We start from the raw sequence: 17,659 nt of genomic DNA on the forward strand, positions 1-17,659 counted from the left end.
ATTTATGTGTTTTAAATGCAACTTTTTGCCCTTGTATTCCTGTTTCAGTCAACTGGTTTTTAACTGTTATAATATTCTTGCTTCATATTGTATTACTGTTTTTATCTTTTTATATTGTGATTCGTATTGTTGTTTATTTTGTCCTTATGCTGTTTGGGCCTCTACCTCATGTTAGCCGCCCCGAGTCCCCGCGGGGAGATGGTGGCAGGGTATAAATAAAGTTTTAATATTATTATTATTATTTATCACATGCTATCATAAAATGATCGTCTATTCAGCCAAGTAATTGCCATGTGCTTTTTTTAAAAAAATCACACCTTCACATTGTGTCCACTTTAATCTCCAGTTATGCCATTAATTCTATCATAAACTTCAAGGAGAACAACACAAAACCCAGAAAACACATACTGAGCAAGGATCTATTCGCAGATCGGATTATGACTCCTCCTCCCCCCCCCCCAAAAAAGTCAGGACTGCTTGAACATACAGTCAACTAAAAAGCCATTAGAAAGTTCTCATTGTCTGTTCACAATAATAGAAAATGAAATCTGAAGCTAAGAGAACCTGCCAGAAACCATTGTTCATAAAAACTAATTAAAATTAATTTCCATAAGAGATGTTTCAGAAATGTTGTTTACAAGGAAAGATTCTCAACAGCTACTTCATAAGTAAATGTGTTGAGGAATGTTTTTCAAAGCTGTTTTTAGAAAGGATGTAGGGTTCTGCCAGTATAAGAGGGGTTTTTTTTGGTCACTCTTAACTGGGACCTTAAGTGGATTCTCCCTGTCCTTATCATAATCAAATCCCACTTTGCTCCTGCCAGCTTTGTGACCACACCTACAAACTTACTCAAGCTTTCTAGGCTAATTGTTTTGGAATCAGTGATGTCAAATGGTGTGACAGGAATGATTTCTAATACCAATAGACATTCTGAAAACAACCCAGAAGAAGCAAGAAAACAAAGGAATAGATGGCTTTTATTTTTCCCACATGTCTGAAGTACAGCAAAAACAATGAACACCAAAGTCTCTGAAAAAATAGTTTACAGAGCAAGGAACCTAGGCTGTGGTTTGTTTTTGGGTTAGAGCCAAGTGACTCAGACATAGAAAACATTTTAGTCTCACAATACGCTTCTTAGAAAAAGGAAACAAAAATAAAATGCCTGGAAGATAATATGAAACATACTGGAAAGCAAGTGTGTGTGTGTGTATGTATAAAAACCTGTTCCTAAGGAAAACCCATTTTATTATTTGCATCATTCCAAATGATAAACAGTGGATTTACAGCAAGCCTATATCCGATTTAATGCAATAATGTAACTTGGCAAGAAAAATGCAATTTGTAAGGATGTGTAACTGTCTGCCATGGTTTTAAAATTCATAATTGCTTTTCACGCAGAAATTATGCAATAGATCAGAAACTTATCAGTCTATGTAACAAGATCAAATGGCAGCACAACACAAATCGTTTAAGCTTTAGGAAAAATATGGCACTGCTCCTACAGTTCTGAACCTGCTCCTTGCTATAAAGAGAGCTCTGCAGTGCTAAAGACAAATTTAAAATGCTGCTAGAGAAACACAATATATAAGATTATGAAATGAGAAAGAAGGAGCCTGCATGGATAGTCTCAATTCCCCATCCAACAATGCTACAGTAGACCTTCTCATGTGAAGCCCCTGTAAAATTGTTGTTGTTGTTGTTGTTGTTGTTGTTGTCGTCATCATCTTTATTTCTACTCCACCTTTCTCCCCATGGAGGCTTAAGGCGGCTGACACAACCCAGTAAATTTAAAAACATGCCAAATTAAAAATTAAAAACAATTAAAAATAATAATATTAGGGTCATGGATACAAGTTAAAATACAGCCAAGACCCAAATGGGGTATAAAAGCACCCACACTGTGAATTTTTTTAACATGCATTTTTGAACCCTAGAGGCTGTGTTTTACCCTCCCCTGTTGTACATACCTCATAAGTGGTTGACATAGATGGTTTGTATGATACATGGTTTGCTCTCCTTAATTCCTTAATAGTTTCAGCTGGCATGGATTTGGAGAATCCAAGTCCACTCCATGTGTTCGTGGGTGTTCTGACCTCTGTGACAACTGGCTTTTTCAACATTGCTTAAAGAAATGAAAAAGTAACATGTGTAAGAATTTTTTTCTTGTATTCATTTGGGTAAGTAGTATTCTTTAGACAAAATTCTGCATGTAGGGCACAGAAATCCAGAAACTGTTTTCTCTTAGCCTTTGCCTCTCTCTGCATACTGGGAAGACCTAAGACTCTGTATATGTGGGGAAATAAAATAACATCCCACAATAAAGAAGGAAATGTGTGATGCAAGCCTACAACTGATTTTGTACATACAAATCTCTATATCAGTCAATCATCCACATTAATAGCAAAATTTAGATATGGGTGCAGACTGCTAGGCAGATAAAATATTGATAGTCTGTAAAAGTAAGGGATGGGATTTAATTTAAAAAATTAGCAGATTAAAAAAAAATACATTCCCAAAATTTAAAATGGCATGCTTATTTATGGATATATATGGAGAAAGACTAGTGCTTGAAAAAGCAGAAAATCAAAGCTAAGAGTGCAGATCACTCAATTCAATAATCCTACACTTTGGATTCAAACTATAGAAGATGAAAGAGTGTTAGCTCAGTGGTTCCCCAACTTGGGTTCCCATATGTTAATAAATCACAGCGCCCAGAAGCTGCAACCAGCATGGCTAATGGTTAGGGATTCTGAGCATGTGTAGTTCAGCAAAACTGTCAACCACCATAGCAGTGAAATCTGAAAAATGGAGAAAGTGGTATGAGTGGGGGAAAGAACAGAGTTCAGTACAGATATTCTAGATAAAGTTATGCATGAAAAATAACATATATTTTTAAAAAATCTAGTGGGACAAAGCTGTACTCCACCCAAAAAGACAAATAGTGATGACCACACTGAATAAGTATGACACTATCAACTGAAGAAAAATGAAAAAGATAGCAATTAAGAGCATGTGAGTGAGTGTTTCATGAAACGTTTCTGAGGGATGGAGACATGGCTGATTGGCACCTTGGAAACACCGTTTGTTACCAGTCCCACTTGACATTCAGAGTGAAGAGAAAGCAATTTTAAAACCTAGGAAGTAAATGTAGGGTTGCAAATATATTTACAAACATTGGTTGTAATGCTTTTAATGTCTTGTGTATGTGTACTTTCACCTACAGAAGTGGTTAAGCATTTTTGCTGGATATGGAAATTTATATACATTTCAAACTTGTGGAAATTGAGACATACAGTACTTTGTACACAGAACTACAAATTATACATGCTTGACCACTGATCCACATGTTTGCCCACTGATGGGTACTGTCCATTTGGTCCTGTAGTGTTTTAATTCATTAAATAGCTGATGTTATACAACTGTCATGTGACTCCGTGAGTTATGCTCTACCTCTTCAATCTAGGATCTTAGCCATTGGTGCTTTGAATACGATTTCCTGCTTCTTAGCAGGGGGTTGGACTGGATGGCCCATGAGGTCTCTTCCAACTCTACTATTCTATGATTCCATGTATCCTAGCATTAGTACACATAGTTTTTAATCTGAATGAGTGTTTTTGGTTCACTGATTAAATTGTACACATCTCTTATTTCTCCAGTTGACGTCCCAGAGCTATGATAAGGATGTAATTGTTACAACACCTTTCCTTTCCATACCATTTAGTAGGGCATAACAACTTGAATACATGGGTGTATTCATTAACATCCATAACAGTGTCATGTGTTATGGGAGGCATGAACTTCTTGAAGTGCCTTTGTATTTACAGCATGCTGTCGTCAGTCAATTTGTGAACAGCTCTCCCACCCAAAGTGCCATAAAATAATGGATATATACCAAGCACAGTTATACTGGGGTCAACTTGTATGTAAGGCCCACACATTTTGAAAATGTAAAGTGTCATATAAAAGAGTAATAAAACCAGAACCTTTGAAACTTCAAGCTATCTGCCTCAAGACACATTTATCATGGGCCAAGTTGTTTCAAGATTACGGTTTTTTCTCACATAAAATGTAACATGACATTCAAAGTTTTTATATAGAGAAAATCTTGGATGGCAAAACAAGTTGTCTAAGACACAGTTTCTCCAATTTAGCAACTAAGGCAGCCAAAATGTGGGGAAGCAGGGTAGAGGCGGGTGCGGAGAAGGAAGCAGAAACATTTTCATTGTGCTACTAACAGATATATGCTACAAGTCACAGTTGTCCCACATACCTTTGGTTGCTAATAGCTTCTTCTGTTCATAGTCAAATGCCTAAAAATGAGACAGAGAGAAGGCAGCTTAATCACTGCTCCAGCTAAAGGTCATGCCAGTTCTCTACTCTCCAAACCACAAAGATTTTGACCATGGTCCATAAGTTTGTTTAGGAAGAATGCAAAGGACTAAACAAAAATGTGCCAGGACTCCACCATTGATATACTTAAAACTTTCATTTTAAACTAGCTAATTAGGGCAGTAAATACCTTTGAGTAAAAGTCTGGAAAAATCTGCAGCCTAATTTTTTCAAAAACAATTTCTTTTTCAAAGTAACCTCCACTAGAATCACCATGCTTTAAAATATACCTAGAAAACATATGGGATCAACAGTTATCTATTAAGCAACAAGCTGCTTGTGTGTGTTATGTAAACATGCAGGAAAGCAAAACCACATGGGGAAAAGCCTGTAAACATTCTTAGAGTCATGTGGGAGCAACCACGTCATTCCATTTTGTCAACTGTTTTGTTTCTCACTTTTCTGGTTTGTTCTGTTGTGAAACACTTTTTTTGCTATTGCTGTTGTAAAAGGCTGCTTGAAATGCTCCCAAATACTCCCCTTTCTGCAGTCAGTTGCAACTATGCTGACTATGAGAGATAAAGGCCACACAAGACTCCCAGTGTGATTACAGGAATGATGAATTCCAGTGAAATCAGTATGGATAATTTCGACATAAGTAAATAAAGGATTACTGCTTAATAGCAAAAGGAAACTTAACAACATTTCCTATTGTCTTTCTCTTCGTTCATTCAGTTCTAAGTGGCAGTTCATACAATCTACAAAATTTAGATGAAGTGTGATACCCCTTCAAAGCTTTCCCTCTATGGTCACTAGTGTATAATTTAGCAACCCAAGAGAAAACTCTCTTCCCAGAGTGCAGAACTGATATAATACAAATAATTGGATAGTTGTAATTAGTCTCTTTCTTGTAACTAAGAAAGTACATTACATTACACTGGATAATTAACAAGGGGCAATGAACTCATTTACCCATGGAATTGGAACTTTGCAGCTTTCTCAGTTACATGTTAGGTACTAAATAGTGAAGGGAAATATGTCTTGGTTCAAGGGCTGGCTCATGCTTTGCCTTGTGTTATACCCTCATCTTCTGTTTTCATGTTGGGATACACAGGAACTGAATGTGCAGCCTACCACAGGCCAGCAGCTTGCAGCATTCCATTCTTTGGGGGGGGGGGGGGGGACAACAAGGACAAGAACACGCCAAATGCCAGATCGGCCCTGGTATGGTCTATACAGGAGATAACTGAAAGTTTGACATGATTGCTGTTTTACTTTGCACCACAGCAGTAACTAAGTGCTTTATAAAAAGCAACTTTTCAAGTTTTGCCCTCCATTGCTGTGAATATTGTGTTTTCCTGTCAGGTTCATAAACACATTGTGATGCTTTCTTGCACTGAAGAATTTAGAAGAGCCACATCATCATCATTTAATTACTTATTAATCACCCTCCAATACACTAATACACTAAATACATAAAGATGTTGGCAATAAAAGGCTGAGCATACACTTGTCAGGTACTTGAGGTTTTGTCCTGAATCTAAAGAGCAAATCACTATGTCTATAAGTCTCTTCCAATTTTCTTTGAGACCATAGTCTGTGGCAGGAGTATAGGGCTTCCATGAAATAATTCCCAGGTTCAGGATTCAGAATCTCCATTTTAAAAAGCAGCAAGGCTGGGAAATACCCTGACCCAAGAATAGTGGTTATAGTAGACTAGGACAGAGTTTCTCAAACTGTGCTCCTCCAGATGTTTTGAACTTCAGCTCCCATAATTCCGAACAGTTGGTAAGATGGCTGGGATTTCTGGGAGCCTGAAGGAGCAGTTTCAGAAACACTGGACTAGAAGATCCAATGGGTTAACTCCACAAAATAATTGTCAAATGGACTTTATTATCTCTAAAAATTCCACAATGGAACATTTGTAATTTGTGTATTAAAGCTCTCGCAATATAAGAATGTAAGAGGTTGCCAAATGATCTGCAAGTTCCATAATAGTTCTTCAGGTCCCACCACTGTGTGAATGATGTTGGGAGATGGGGGAGAGATCTGGAAATAAATGATGTAACAAGGCAGTGAAGCTCTTCTAATCAAACCGGGCCACTTACTTCAACAGCTTCATAATAAGAAACCAGGATTATGTATGTTAATACAGAACCCAAAAAGAAATAACATTGAGAACGAAAATCTAATTTATGTTCATTGAGAGTATATATTTTTTTACTTACAAGAGAAATGGTTTATACATAGAAGCATTACCGACTATGAGCTCAGTACCTGCATATTCATGTATGACGACTGTGGGGCAAGACGTGCTCTTTCCGAATTCTGTTGGGCTGCGGCTGCTCTTTCAGCTGCTCGTTCACTTCCAGGTGCTTTTTTGTCAGCAACTGGGTTCTCTGAACCACTCAACTCAGAATCTGACAACAACCTCTCTGTTGTGCTGTTAAAAAAAGAGGGTTGAGATGATATTATTTTATTGAGGGAGGAGTGTGTCAGATCTGTCTTCAGGTTCTGTACTGTATTTAGAGATCTAATAGTTTTTTCTTTAGTTTCTGTTTTTAATAAAGCTCAGACAAACAAATGAGAAACTCATGCTATCAAGTAGCCAGATACAGGCTGAGTATCTCTTATCTGGAATGCTTGAGATCAGAAGTGTTTAGGATTTTAAAAAATTGGAATGCCTGTATTTACATATACATCCACATCTTGATGATGAGGCCCAAGTCTAAACATGAATTTTTTTTCTTTGTATGTGGATATGACTAAGCAAGCAGTCTGGTAATGCTTGCAAGCAATAATCTAGATTAAAGTATAAATGGAATTTGGCTTATTCATGAAACCAGAATTTTTTCTTCTAAATCAAGAAACATATGTAGAAAAACTGAATATTGCCAATGAACATGACATATAATTTTATGGACCAAAGATATTTATTTTCTAATCCAACATTCAACATTTCCATCACAGTAAACATATAGAAGTGTAGAAATATCAAAAGATGCTTCCTTAGCTGTGTGATACTTTGTCAGAAGATTCTGATTATCAAATGCTGTTTAAGTAGTATCCTGTTTGAACAAAGCAACCTTTCTTCAAAGCTTTTCCCCTTCCAAGAAGAGAAAAGTAGGCAGGAGTGAGACAGTTGTCTCAATGAAAGTTCCTTGAAGCTGCTTCTCCTCACCTTCCCTGACAATTAAATGAAAGGGACAAGTGAAGCTTTCTCTAGACTATTGTCCATATACAATTGAGTTGGATATACCACAGGCTTCACAGCCTCTTTTCACTTCACTAATAGGAAAGGTGAAAGAAAAGCGATTATGGCAGAGTCCCCATTTTCATATAAAGACACGCAGATCAGCTTGGCTATATGATAATTTTTACAGAGAAAGAGGGGAAGACAATGTTTTTAATTATGAATATGTTTTGATTGATTTCAACTGAATGTTTTAGTGCTGTTTGTGTTTAATTCTGTTTGAATGTTTGCATATTTGTATATTTTAAATTGTATACTAATGCTTTTATGTCAAGCTGCTTTGAATTCCCTGTGGGAGAGATAAAGTGGGGTATAAAGATGATGATGGTGGTGGTGGTGGTGGTGGTCGTCGTCATCATCATCATCATCATCATGTTAGGAATGGATATTGGGAAGGAAGGATTTGGGGAGCAGGGCAGTCCCCTGATGTTATCTACCCGTGTTTCCCAAGCAAATCAATGTAAGGGAATAGTGTGTTTTCCCAGTGTGCCAGTATTCTATAATAATAGAATAATAGAGCTGGAAGAGACCACAAGGGCCGACAACCTCCTGGCATGCAGGAAAAGCACAATCAATATATACCTGACAGATGGCCATCCAGGGTCAACAATATAATTGTGCCCATTGACTACAAGTGATTATTGTCTGAAAATGTGCTGTGCACTGACAGTGTCTGTTCACTTGCCATGCCATTGCTCCATCATACACCACTCCCATATAGTATATCCACTGGCAAACTACCAGGCCAGTGAAAAGAAAAGAAAATGAGGCCTTGATATTACTCTTGGCTGAGGAAACTGGGGTACACTTTGAATGTGTACACTTTTTTATTTAGATCTAGTTTGGAAGATAAGATATTGAGATATAAATCAGCAAAATCTTTAGTTTAAATCTTACTTTTCATTCAGGAGGTTTTTCTAGGTATTATGCTCTCAGCTTCAACAAACCTTTTGTTTGATAAAAGATGGTATTAATACTGATCTAGTTCATCAAGTTGATGTAAACAATGCAACAAGGTAACACAGAAATGCCACATACACCTTAAGTATGACTAATGTACAGATGACATTTCTCAATGCACTAAAAGGCAGATAAATCAATTACACATCACAATTAATGTAAAGACAATTATTTCAATGCTTAAAGGAATGTCATTTTGGAAAGGAAGGTACTATTCCAGAGGGCATCTTAAAATGTTACTATTACTTTGCACAGTCTTATATTTATGAATGACACATACTGTAAGTGAGAGTTTTTGGTGCCTTGCAACAGTTCTACTGTTTGCCTCTTTGCACAGGATTGTTTGGAGGAACTCATCATTTGCTTGAGATCATTCGCATTGGCAGAATGTGAAGGACTTCTCGGCATGCCTACCTCCACAAAGGCATCATTACAACCTATAAAGAACAGTGACACAGTGCATATCAAGACTGAGCATCCATCATGGTTGATTTAATGTGAGTAAAAATCCTACTGCTGTACATATTCATCAGATCATCAGTGACATACTTCAACAGGAGGGACCCTATGGCAGACAATATTTGGAAATAAAGATTTATTTGTATTGATTCACAGTAGAGTCTCACTTATCCAACACTCATTTATCCAACATTCTGGATTATCCAACGCATTTTTGTAGTCAATGTTTTCAATGCATTGTGATATTTTGGTGTTAAATTCGTAAATACAGTAATTACTACATAGCATTAATGTGTAATGAACTACTTTTTCTGTCAAATTTGTTGTATAACATGATATTTTGGTGCTTAATTTGTGAAATCATAACCTATTTTGATGTTTAATAGGCTTTTTCTTAATCTCTCCTTATTATCCAACATATTCGCTTATCCAACGTTCTGCTGGCCTGTTTATGTTGGATAAGTGAGACTCTACTGTATTAATATTTTAGATACAACTTGAGCAGCAAGTACTTTCAGATCACACAGTTGAAGCATGGAAACTGAAAGCACATGCATACAAAGAAAAATGGAAAAAGTATTTGAGTGTTCATTTAAATATTTATTTCCCATGTTATATAGTGGGATTTTATTTTGTGTGCAAACAAAAATCATTTATGCAATTTAAAACAATTAAACTAATAATCAGGCCCGTAGCCAGGATTTTGATTGGGGGGGGGGGGGGGCTGGGATTTTGATTCAGGGGGTGGCTGAGTTTGGGCGGGAGAGGATCTACCCTAGCAAACCTTTTGTATCGTTATCCTAATACCCCCATGCATATGGGATATATTGGACATGGTGATCAGATCATGATATGAATAACATAACAGTTTAAATAATAAATGTAAGGCCTTATCGCGGACCACCCTGAGAATTTTTTTTTTTGGGGGGGGGGCTGAAGCCCCTCAATCCACCCCCTCCCCCCGGCTACATGCCTGCTAATAATAATTCAGACAAATGAAAACACACATTTAATAAATAATTAAAAGTGTCTTAAAATAATTTAAAGCTATGTATAAATTTTGGAAGAAAACAGGCTACAAAGGCTGTAATAAAAATCTATATTTAACATTGACCTCAATAAGACTAAAGGCCATGCCAATGACAACAAATCATGATTATCCTGAACCAACCCACCGAGGAACCCATTCCTGAGAATGATGGTAAAAAACATTTGAAGACTCCTTAATCCAGCAATCTGATCTTGGAAAAACCAAGATCAATTTGACCTTTAATATTTAGCAAAATGTACTGCAGAGTCCTGATTGCATAGGTAGCCTCCCTTTAAATTCTCAAAATCTGCTTAGTCTTTTGGCACAGCCTTATTTCAGTTGATGTTTAGAATTATTCACTAGCAATCCCACCATAAGCTTATCTTGAATCTCTCAGGAGAGGTAATACCACCCCCTTAGAGTGTGGGATGACTACAAAACTTAGTAACACAATCCTTATTTTGATTATTCCCCGATTTTGATTATACCTTCACTAGCATCTGCCTTGGTGGTCACTGGTTCAGCAGCATTGTGGCTATTTGTCTGTCTGGATGGATCACTGTGGTTTGTGCTTAATACATTTTCACCAAGTGCTGCAGCAGATAGCGTAGTGTACTTCATAGCTGAGGTCTGGAATAGTTACAAGTATATTTAATCATAATTTTAAGCTTTCACACATCGTTACTGAAAACAAATATTATCTGCCCTTCCATCTTTTTCCCAACAATGTATGATTTAAGACAATTTCAGATTAGCGAATCAATAACAGTTATGAATAGTGAACGGGCTATAAGAGAAAGCCCATACAATGCAGAAACCTCTACACACTACATTCTATATTCCGCTCTATGGGATTCTTCTAAGTAGAGGTTAGACTACTCAGGAGATAGAAATAAGACCACTTAGAAACAAAGAGATTTTGCTCTCAACCAGAACCCTGTATTTTCACCCTGGTGACACAGAATTTGTCTTATCCAACATTCTTGTTGACTTTAGACTCTCTACTCTGCTTCTTAAATACTTCTGGTAAGTAACAGCAAGTATCATAAATTATTTATTTAGTGCCTTGCATAGCAACAGGTTTATGCCAATTTACTATCCTCCAGGATGTTGCAGCTGAATGTAATATTTATGACTTTAATAAATATAAGACTTCGATCATATACACCACAGAATCTTTCTACTCTTGTCTCTTCCAACAAAATGAGCTCATTTTGTCACTGTGGGCTATTTTACTGCCAGAAAAAAGGCAGATCGTAGCAGAAAAAAAGCTTGATTGAGAGGGAAAATACTTTTGCCACCCTCCACTATACAGTTGTAACGTTTCCTTCAATATATTGAAATGATGTATACTAAATAATAATAATAATAATAATAACAACTTTATTTTTATACCCCGCCTCTATCTCCCCGGAGGGGACTCAGGGCGGCTTACATGGGGCCAAGCCCGAATAAAAACAGTAGCAGTATAAAACACAGCAATAGACAACAACTTGCACAATAAAAAAAAATTAAACATTAGCCAATAAAAAACAAGAACTAATAAAAACATGGATTAAAACTGAGAGATTGTAAAAGTAGACTGGGTAAGGTGCACCATATAAATATTGTAAATGGGAAGAAAGTTACCTTGTCACATTGGGATATATTCCATTTATATCAGTATGCATCCCATATTTTTAGGACTGTATGCATCCTGTGTTTAGACAGATACAGTCAGACTCCATCACACCAGATTCTTATTTTCTGAAAATGCTGCACTTTGACTTATCACACCATGGCTCCTCTTAATTCATTCAAATGCCTATATCACTTTTTAAAAAATCCCCTAATACTGCACAGTGACGTAGCCCGGAAGTCTTGAACTACCATTCTCATGAGATTTTAGCTGATGGGATGTATACTGATTTTATGATCACACATAACACCGCACTTCAGAAACATATTAAATATAAAAAACACCCCACAATTGGAATCCCATATGCAGTTCCTCTGTTTCTGTGAAATTTTGCAGATGGATTCCAATGGGCTACTGATGGAATGGGATAAACATCATGTGATAGGAGCCATTTGGGGTCTTAGAAATTGAGTATATCCGAATGTGATAAGGTTCTAGAGTGGAAAGAGGATACAATAGCCATGCTCTGCAAGGATGAAAAAAAAACCACATCAAAATATAATTAAGCACACAATGCTAAATCATACTGTACCATTTATGCTGGAACAACTGTTCGTTTCAGAACAAAATAATAAAAAACACATATCCCATCTGTATATTGCTCCACTGACATATAAACATTTAAATTTAAACTACAATTTCCATCTTAAAATGTCATATCATATTTTTTATAACTACACCACCACCAATGTTTATGATGTCATATGCAGAACCATATTTGGTACATCCATGACTGCAGTTTTAAGTTATTACCTTGACATGACCATTTAATGAAGTTGGGTTTTTCTTGTTTTCTGTGTGAATGCCATTCATGTGGATATCAACTGGGGTTAAACCAGGAGGGGGAGATGGTGTGCTCTGACTGTAATTTGGCACTCCTGATAGAAGAATACTAGTTAAAGTAGCTTGAGCAGCTGATGGCATCATCAGGTGAGGAATGGCAGAAAATCCTATGAGAAAGTTTGAAGAAATCCAAATTAATATATTTTTTTCATTTGTGCTGTTGTATAAAGTATGAACGGTCCACCCAGAATGTGAAGAAACCAAAGAGAAAGTAGACAATCAAATTGAATTCAGAGCAGAAATTAGACAAATTATTAACTTTTAATGAGTCAGACACTGTTCCAGATAAGCCACTACTTCCTTCTCAAACAGGCAGCATCCTTTTTTGATCTCAGACACAGTTATGCTGGAAATAGGTTATTTATCCTGAGATGTCATGTACAACATATTTTCTACCCTGAATAATAACACTACGAAGTGCAATATAATAATCAGACAGCTAATCCAGATTCCATTTTAAAACAGAAAAGTGAAGACACGTTAAATGCATTACATTGATACCATGCATCTTTATGACAGTACTTAAGAATTAAAATGCTACATTTGAATAGAACTACCTTTACATAATTAATGATTAAATACTTTCAATTTTGTACTGTTTTAAAACTACAAAAATCTGAATCTTAAACTAACCTGTAGCATTTGTATTGGCTATTGATGATGCCCACAGAGTTGGGCTTGGTGTGCCAGAACTTGGACTTTGCAAAGGACTAACAGAATTATTTAGAGCATTTAAGAGGGAATTAGGAGCACTTGATGTGTTGACAGATAAGGCAGTTGGACCCAAGAGACCTGCAAAAAACCCCCAAAAAACAGGAAGTTCAACTTATATAATCTCATGGAGAAAATAAAGTATGCATTTAAGACCAAGTTCTTCCATTTTTACTACAGTAACAGAAAATGACAGGTATTTTCATAGCCACCCTATAGTTCCAAAGCTCTCTCTTCTAGGATACAAATTCTTCCTCTTGATTAAGATAGTGTATTGTTATTAATTAATTTGGAAACTATCACAACAATACACTGTCTTAAGCAGAACATTTATTAATGTCTAATAATGTGTTAATAATTACTGGCTTGATTTTCCCGTATCTGTTATTTCATATTTTCCCCATCTTGCTGACAGTTTTTATATGCATAAAAGACCTTATGTTACATCCTATTTCAACATACTTCATTTCTTGCACATTTCCTCTTCAAGAACAATGTTTATATACAGAGTTATCGAGAGAGTTCATTTGTTCAACTCATTAAATAAAGTTCCAAAATATTATGAGCTGTAATAAACTGTACCAAGTCCAGTAAGTCCCAGTCCAGCTGAGGATAAGATGTCCAAGCCTGGGCAGGAGAGGCCAACTGGGCAGGAGATGGTGGATGGGCTTGTTGCCATTGCGACTCCACTGCTTTCAAGGCCCAGGAGACATTTCCGTGCCTCGTACATATTTAAGGCATTTCTCTCGACGCTTTTTACAATTACAGACTGTAAAATGGAAATACAAAATCGTAACAGTGTAACAAAATATTTAAACAATTTTCTACAACTGGAATCAATAAGTGGAATTGTTTATAAGCCCACTCTGAAATCAAACTTATTTTCTGGCATGAACAGAAAGTGAGTACTTGAGGCTCCAAAACTAGCATGCCTTATGTAACATTTGATAAATTTTCCTAAAAACAAACACTTGCAGAATATAGGGGTGGTAAAAAATGGATTCTGTTTATTTTCCTAGTTACAAAATAAAATACAGTCATTGAAAACTAAGTTTCTGTTCTGTAAAACTTCAAAAGTTAAATGAATACGTAAGCAAACATTGATACATGTAAATATTGTTTAGAAATACACTAAGTAACTGGATAATCTTTCCAACTTTTTACAGTGGGGAAAAATGTATTTAGTCAGATACAAATTGTACAAGTTCTCCCACTTAAAAAGATTAGAGAGGCCTGTAATTGACATCAGAGGTAGACCTCAACTATGAGAGACAACATGAGAAAACACATCCAGAAAATCACGTTGTCTGATTTTTCATGAACTTATTTGCAAATTATGGTGAAAAATAAGTATTTGGTCAATAACAAATGTTCATCCCAATACTTTGTTATATATCCTTTATTGGCAATGACAGAAGTCAAACATTTTCTAAGTCCTCACAAGGTTGGCACACACTGTTCCTGGTATGTTGGCCCATTCCCCAATGCAGATGTCCTCGAGAGCAGTTTTGAGGCTGTCACTGGGCAACACGGACTTTCAACTCCCTCCAAAGGTTTTCTATAGGATTGAGATCTGGAGATTGGCTAGGCCACTCCAGGACCTTGAAATGCTTTGTACAAAGCCACTCCTTTGTTGCCCCGGCGGTGTGCTTGGGATCATTGTCATGCTGAAAGACCCAGCCACGTTTCATCTTCAGTGCCCTTGCTGATGGAAGGAGGTTTGCATTCCAAATCTTACGATACATGGCCCCATTCATTCTTTCATACGTACGGATCAGTCACCCTGGTCCCTTTGTAGAGAAACAGACCCAAAGCATGATGTTGCTACCCTCATGCTTCACAGCAGGTATGGTGTTCTTTGGATGCAATTCAGCATTCTTTCTCCTCCAAACACGACAAGTTGTGTTTCTGCCAAACAGTTCTACTTTGGCTTCATCTGACCATATGACATTCTCCCAATACTCTTCTGGAGCATCCAAATGCTCTCTAGCAAACTTCAGTTGGCCCCGGACATGTACTGGCTTAAGCAGGGGGGCACATCTGGCACTGCAAGATCTGAGTCCCTGGCAGCATAGTGTGTTACTGATGGTAGCCTTTGTTACATTGGTCCCAGCTCTCTGCATGTCATTCACTAGGTTCCACCGTGTGGTTCTGGGATTTTTGCTCACCGTTCTTGTGATCATTTTGACCCCACGGGGTGAGATCTTGTGTGGAGCCCCAGATCGAGGGAGATACAGTGTTCTTGTATCTCTTCCATTTTCTAATTATTGCTTCCACAGTTGATTTCTTCACACCAAACTGCTTGCCTATTACAGATTCAGTCTTCCCAGTCTGGTACAAAGCTACAATTTTGTTTCTGGTGTGCTTGGACAGCTCTTTGGTCTTCACCATAGTGGAGTTTGGAGTGTGACTGCTTGAAGTTGTGGAAAGGTGTCTTTTAGACTGATAACAAGTTCAAATAGGCGCCATTACTACAGGTAATGAGTGGAGGACAGAGGAGCCTCTTCAAGAAGAAGTTACAGGTCTGTGAGACCCAGAAATCTTGCTTGTTTGTTGGTGACCAAATACTTATTTTCCACCATAATTTGCAAATAAATTCATGAAAAATCAGACAATGTGATTTTCTGGATGTTTTTTCTCATGTTGTCTCTCATAGTTGAGGTCTACCTATGATGTCAATTACAGGCCTCTCACATCTTTTTAAGTGGGAGAACTTGTACAATTGGTATCTGACTAAATACTTTTCCCCCCCCCCACTGTATGTACCCAGGAAAATAAGGCGTCTGAAGTAAGATGCAGGCTCCAATGGTCTGAACTCTACAACTTATTTATCCAAAATTACATTTTTCACCTTTTAACTTTTTCCCATTTCACACAGCAAAATTGACCAACAAATATTTTCCTAAGGATGTGGCTAAAATATTCTTTCCTTTAGGAAGAAAGCTCATCAACATTTTTGCATGGTAATGATTATCCTTATCTCCAGGTTAAAGGCCTGAATATATGCCTGTCTCCACCATGTTTACTAGTCTGATAACATTATCTAGAAAACTCATGAATTAGAATCTGATTTCATAAATGTATGTATACTTGCTGCAAGAGAGGCTTTGTGCTAAACGTCCATGACTAAAACATAAAAAAGATATCTTCATATAAACGAATAATCAGTTTAGTTTTTTAAAAATAGTTTTTACAGATTTATTTAGTTTACTTCAGGGCAACATAATGAGGATTTCAATAGCAGAAGAAAGTAAAAATGATCTTACTAACCTTGCTTGGCTGTTTTGGCTTTGGTTTAATACTAATGAAGACATCTAGCTGTTCCATTAATTGTGTTATAAAGTGTGGTTCTACATCGATTTCTTCCTTCATATCAAACATGAGCACAAGAGGAAGGCAGCCCTGAAATATTAAATACAAAATCCGACATGACATCACTTGTGCATAAAGCAAATTTTATTAAACTTAGTGCTTTGACTACAATCTAGAAGAGTAAGGTCTTCAGTATTCATGTATCTCTATGAACAAGAGTGCATATATACATATATTCAGATAGATGCTAAAAGAATATGGTGGAAATAATGGCTAGAATCCTCTATGGCAGATATTAATGTGAAAACTAGAATTATGCATTCATGACTGTTTCATATTCATAATCTCTCCATAGTCCTAAATGACTTGCATCTGCAATACTTCAAAGACCATTTACTCCTATATTAATTATTGAAATATGTCTTAGCTGTCATTCTTCTAGTCCAGTCAAAGTAAGGGAACTCCTATGTTAGGGTCTTCGACTACCCATCTAGTCTGAATGGCAGCTGCTACTGGCTCACTACAGGCTTCTTATTTTCCAGCCATCTTACAGCTCTACCATTCACATGAATAATGTTGGAAAACCAATCCAGCACCCCTGTTGTTGCTTCCATAGTTTAATATGGATATTTACCATGAGATACTGCCTGGCAAGACAGACAGACTCAATAGTGCCCTGGAGGTAGACTGTAGATTTCTTCTGTGGATTGCTAGGGTCAGGAAAATGGATCTGAGCACCAGTTCTTTGCATTATATGCTTGATGTTGCTGCCATTTCGACCCATCATAAAGAGATGATGTTGTGCTGCTATATCTAGTTGTGTGCTCACGGGGATCGCAGAAGCCAAGCTACCAGCCAAGTGTTCCAAAAGCATCACCGTTCCTTCCTATTTTAAAAAGAAAGTTTGAGATAAGTTTTCATTATTCACTACATATTCTACATACAAATAAAAATTATGACTTCTTTAAACAGTGAAATGAAATATATATGCTTGCACATGTAGGTTACAGTAATTCAAAGTATGCTATTTGGAATGAAGAGATTCAGGTTTGAATCTATGCTAGATGATCTGGCAACACTCACC

General features: G+C 36.8%; 1 protein-coding gene across 2 annotated transcripts in view; it reads right to left on the bottom strand.

Annotated features, from left to right (window-relative positions):
- The window catches only part of bicc1 (BicC family RNA binding protein 1), a 153,382-nt gene that overhangs the window by 10,610 nt on the left and 125,113 nt on the right, over positions 1–17,659 (bottom strand). For both annotated transcript variants that reach the window (XM_003224456.4, XM_062975785.1), the window contains exons 8-17: positions 17,210–17,461; positions 16,534–16,665; positions 13,846–14,032; positions 13,186–13,344; positions 12,463–12,659; positions 10,520–10,661; positions 8,823–8,979; positions 6,607–6,772; positions 4,271–4,310; positions 1,968–2,122 (exon numbers count right to left, since the gene is read on the bottom strand). In XM_003224456.4, coding sequence (XP_003224504.2) covers positions 1,968–2,122; positions 4,271–4,310; positions 6,607–6,772; positions 8,823–8,979; positions 10,520–10,661; positions 12,463–12,659; positions 13,186–13,344; positions 13,846–14,032; positions 16,534–16,665; positions 17,210–17,461 — 1,587 coding nt within the window. The remainder of the gene's footprint in view (positions 1–1,967; positions 2,123–4,270; positions 4,311–6,606; positions 6,773–8,822; positions 8,980–10,519; positions 10,662–12,462; positions 12,660–13,185; positions 13,345–13,845; positions 14,033–16,533; positions 16,666–17,209; positions 17,462–17,659) is intronic.

This window comes from Anolis carolinensis, chromosome 3 (genome assembly GCF_035594765.1).
Source record: "Anolis carolinensis isolate JA03-04 chromosome 3, rAnoCar3.1.pri, whole genome shotgun sequence".
Taxonomy (NCBI): Eukaryota; Metazoa; Chordata; class Lepidosauria; order Squamata; family Dactyloidae; genus Anolis; species Anolis carolinensis.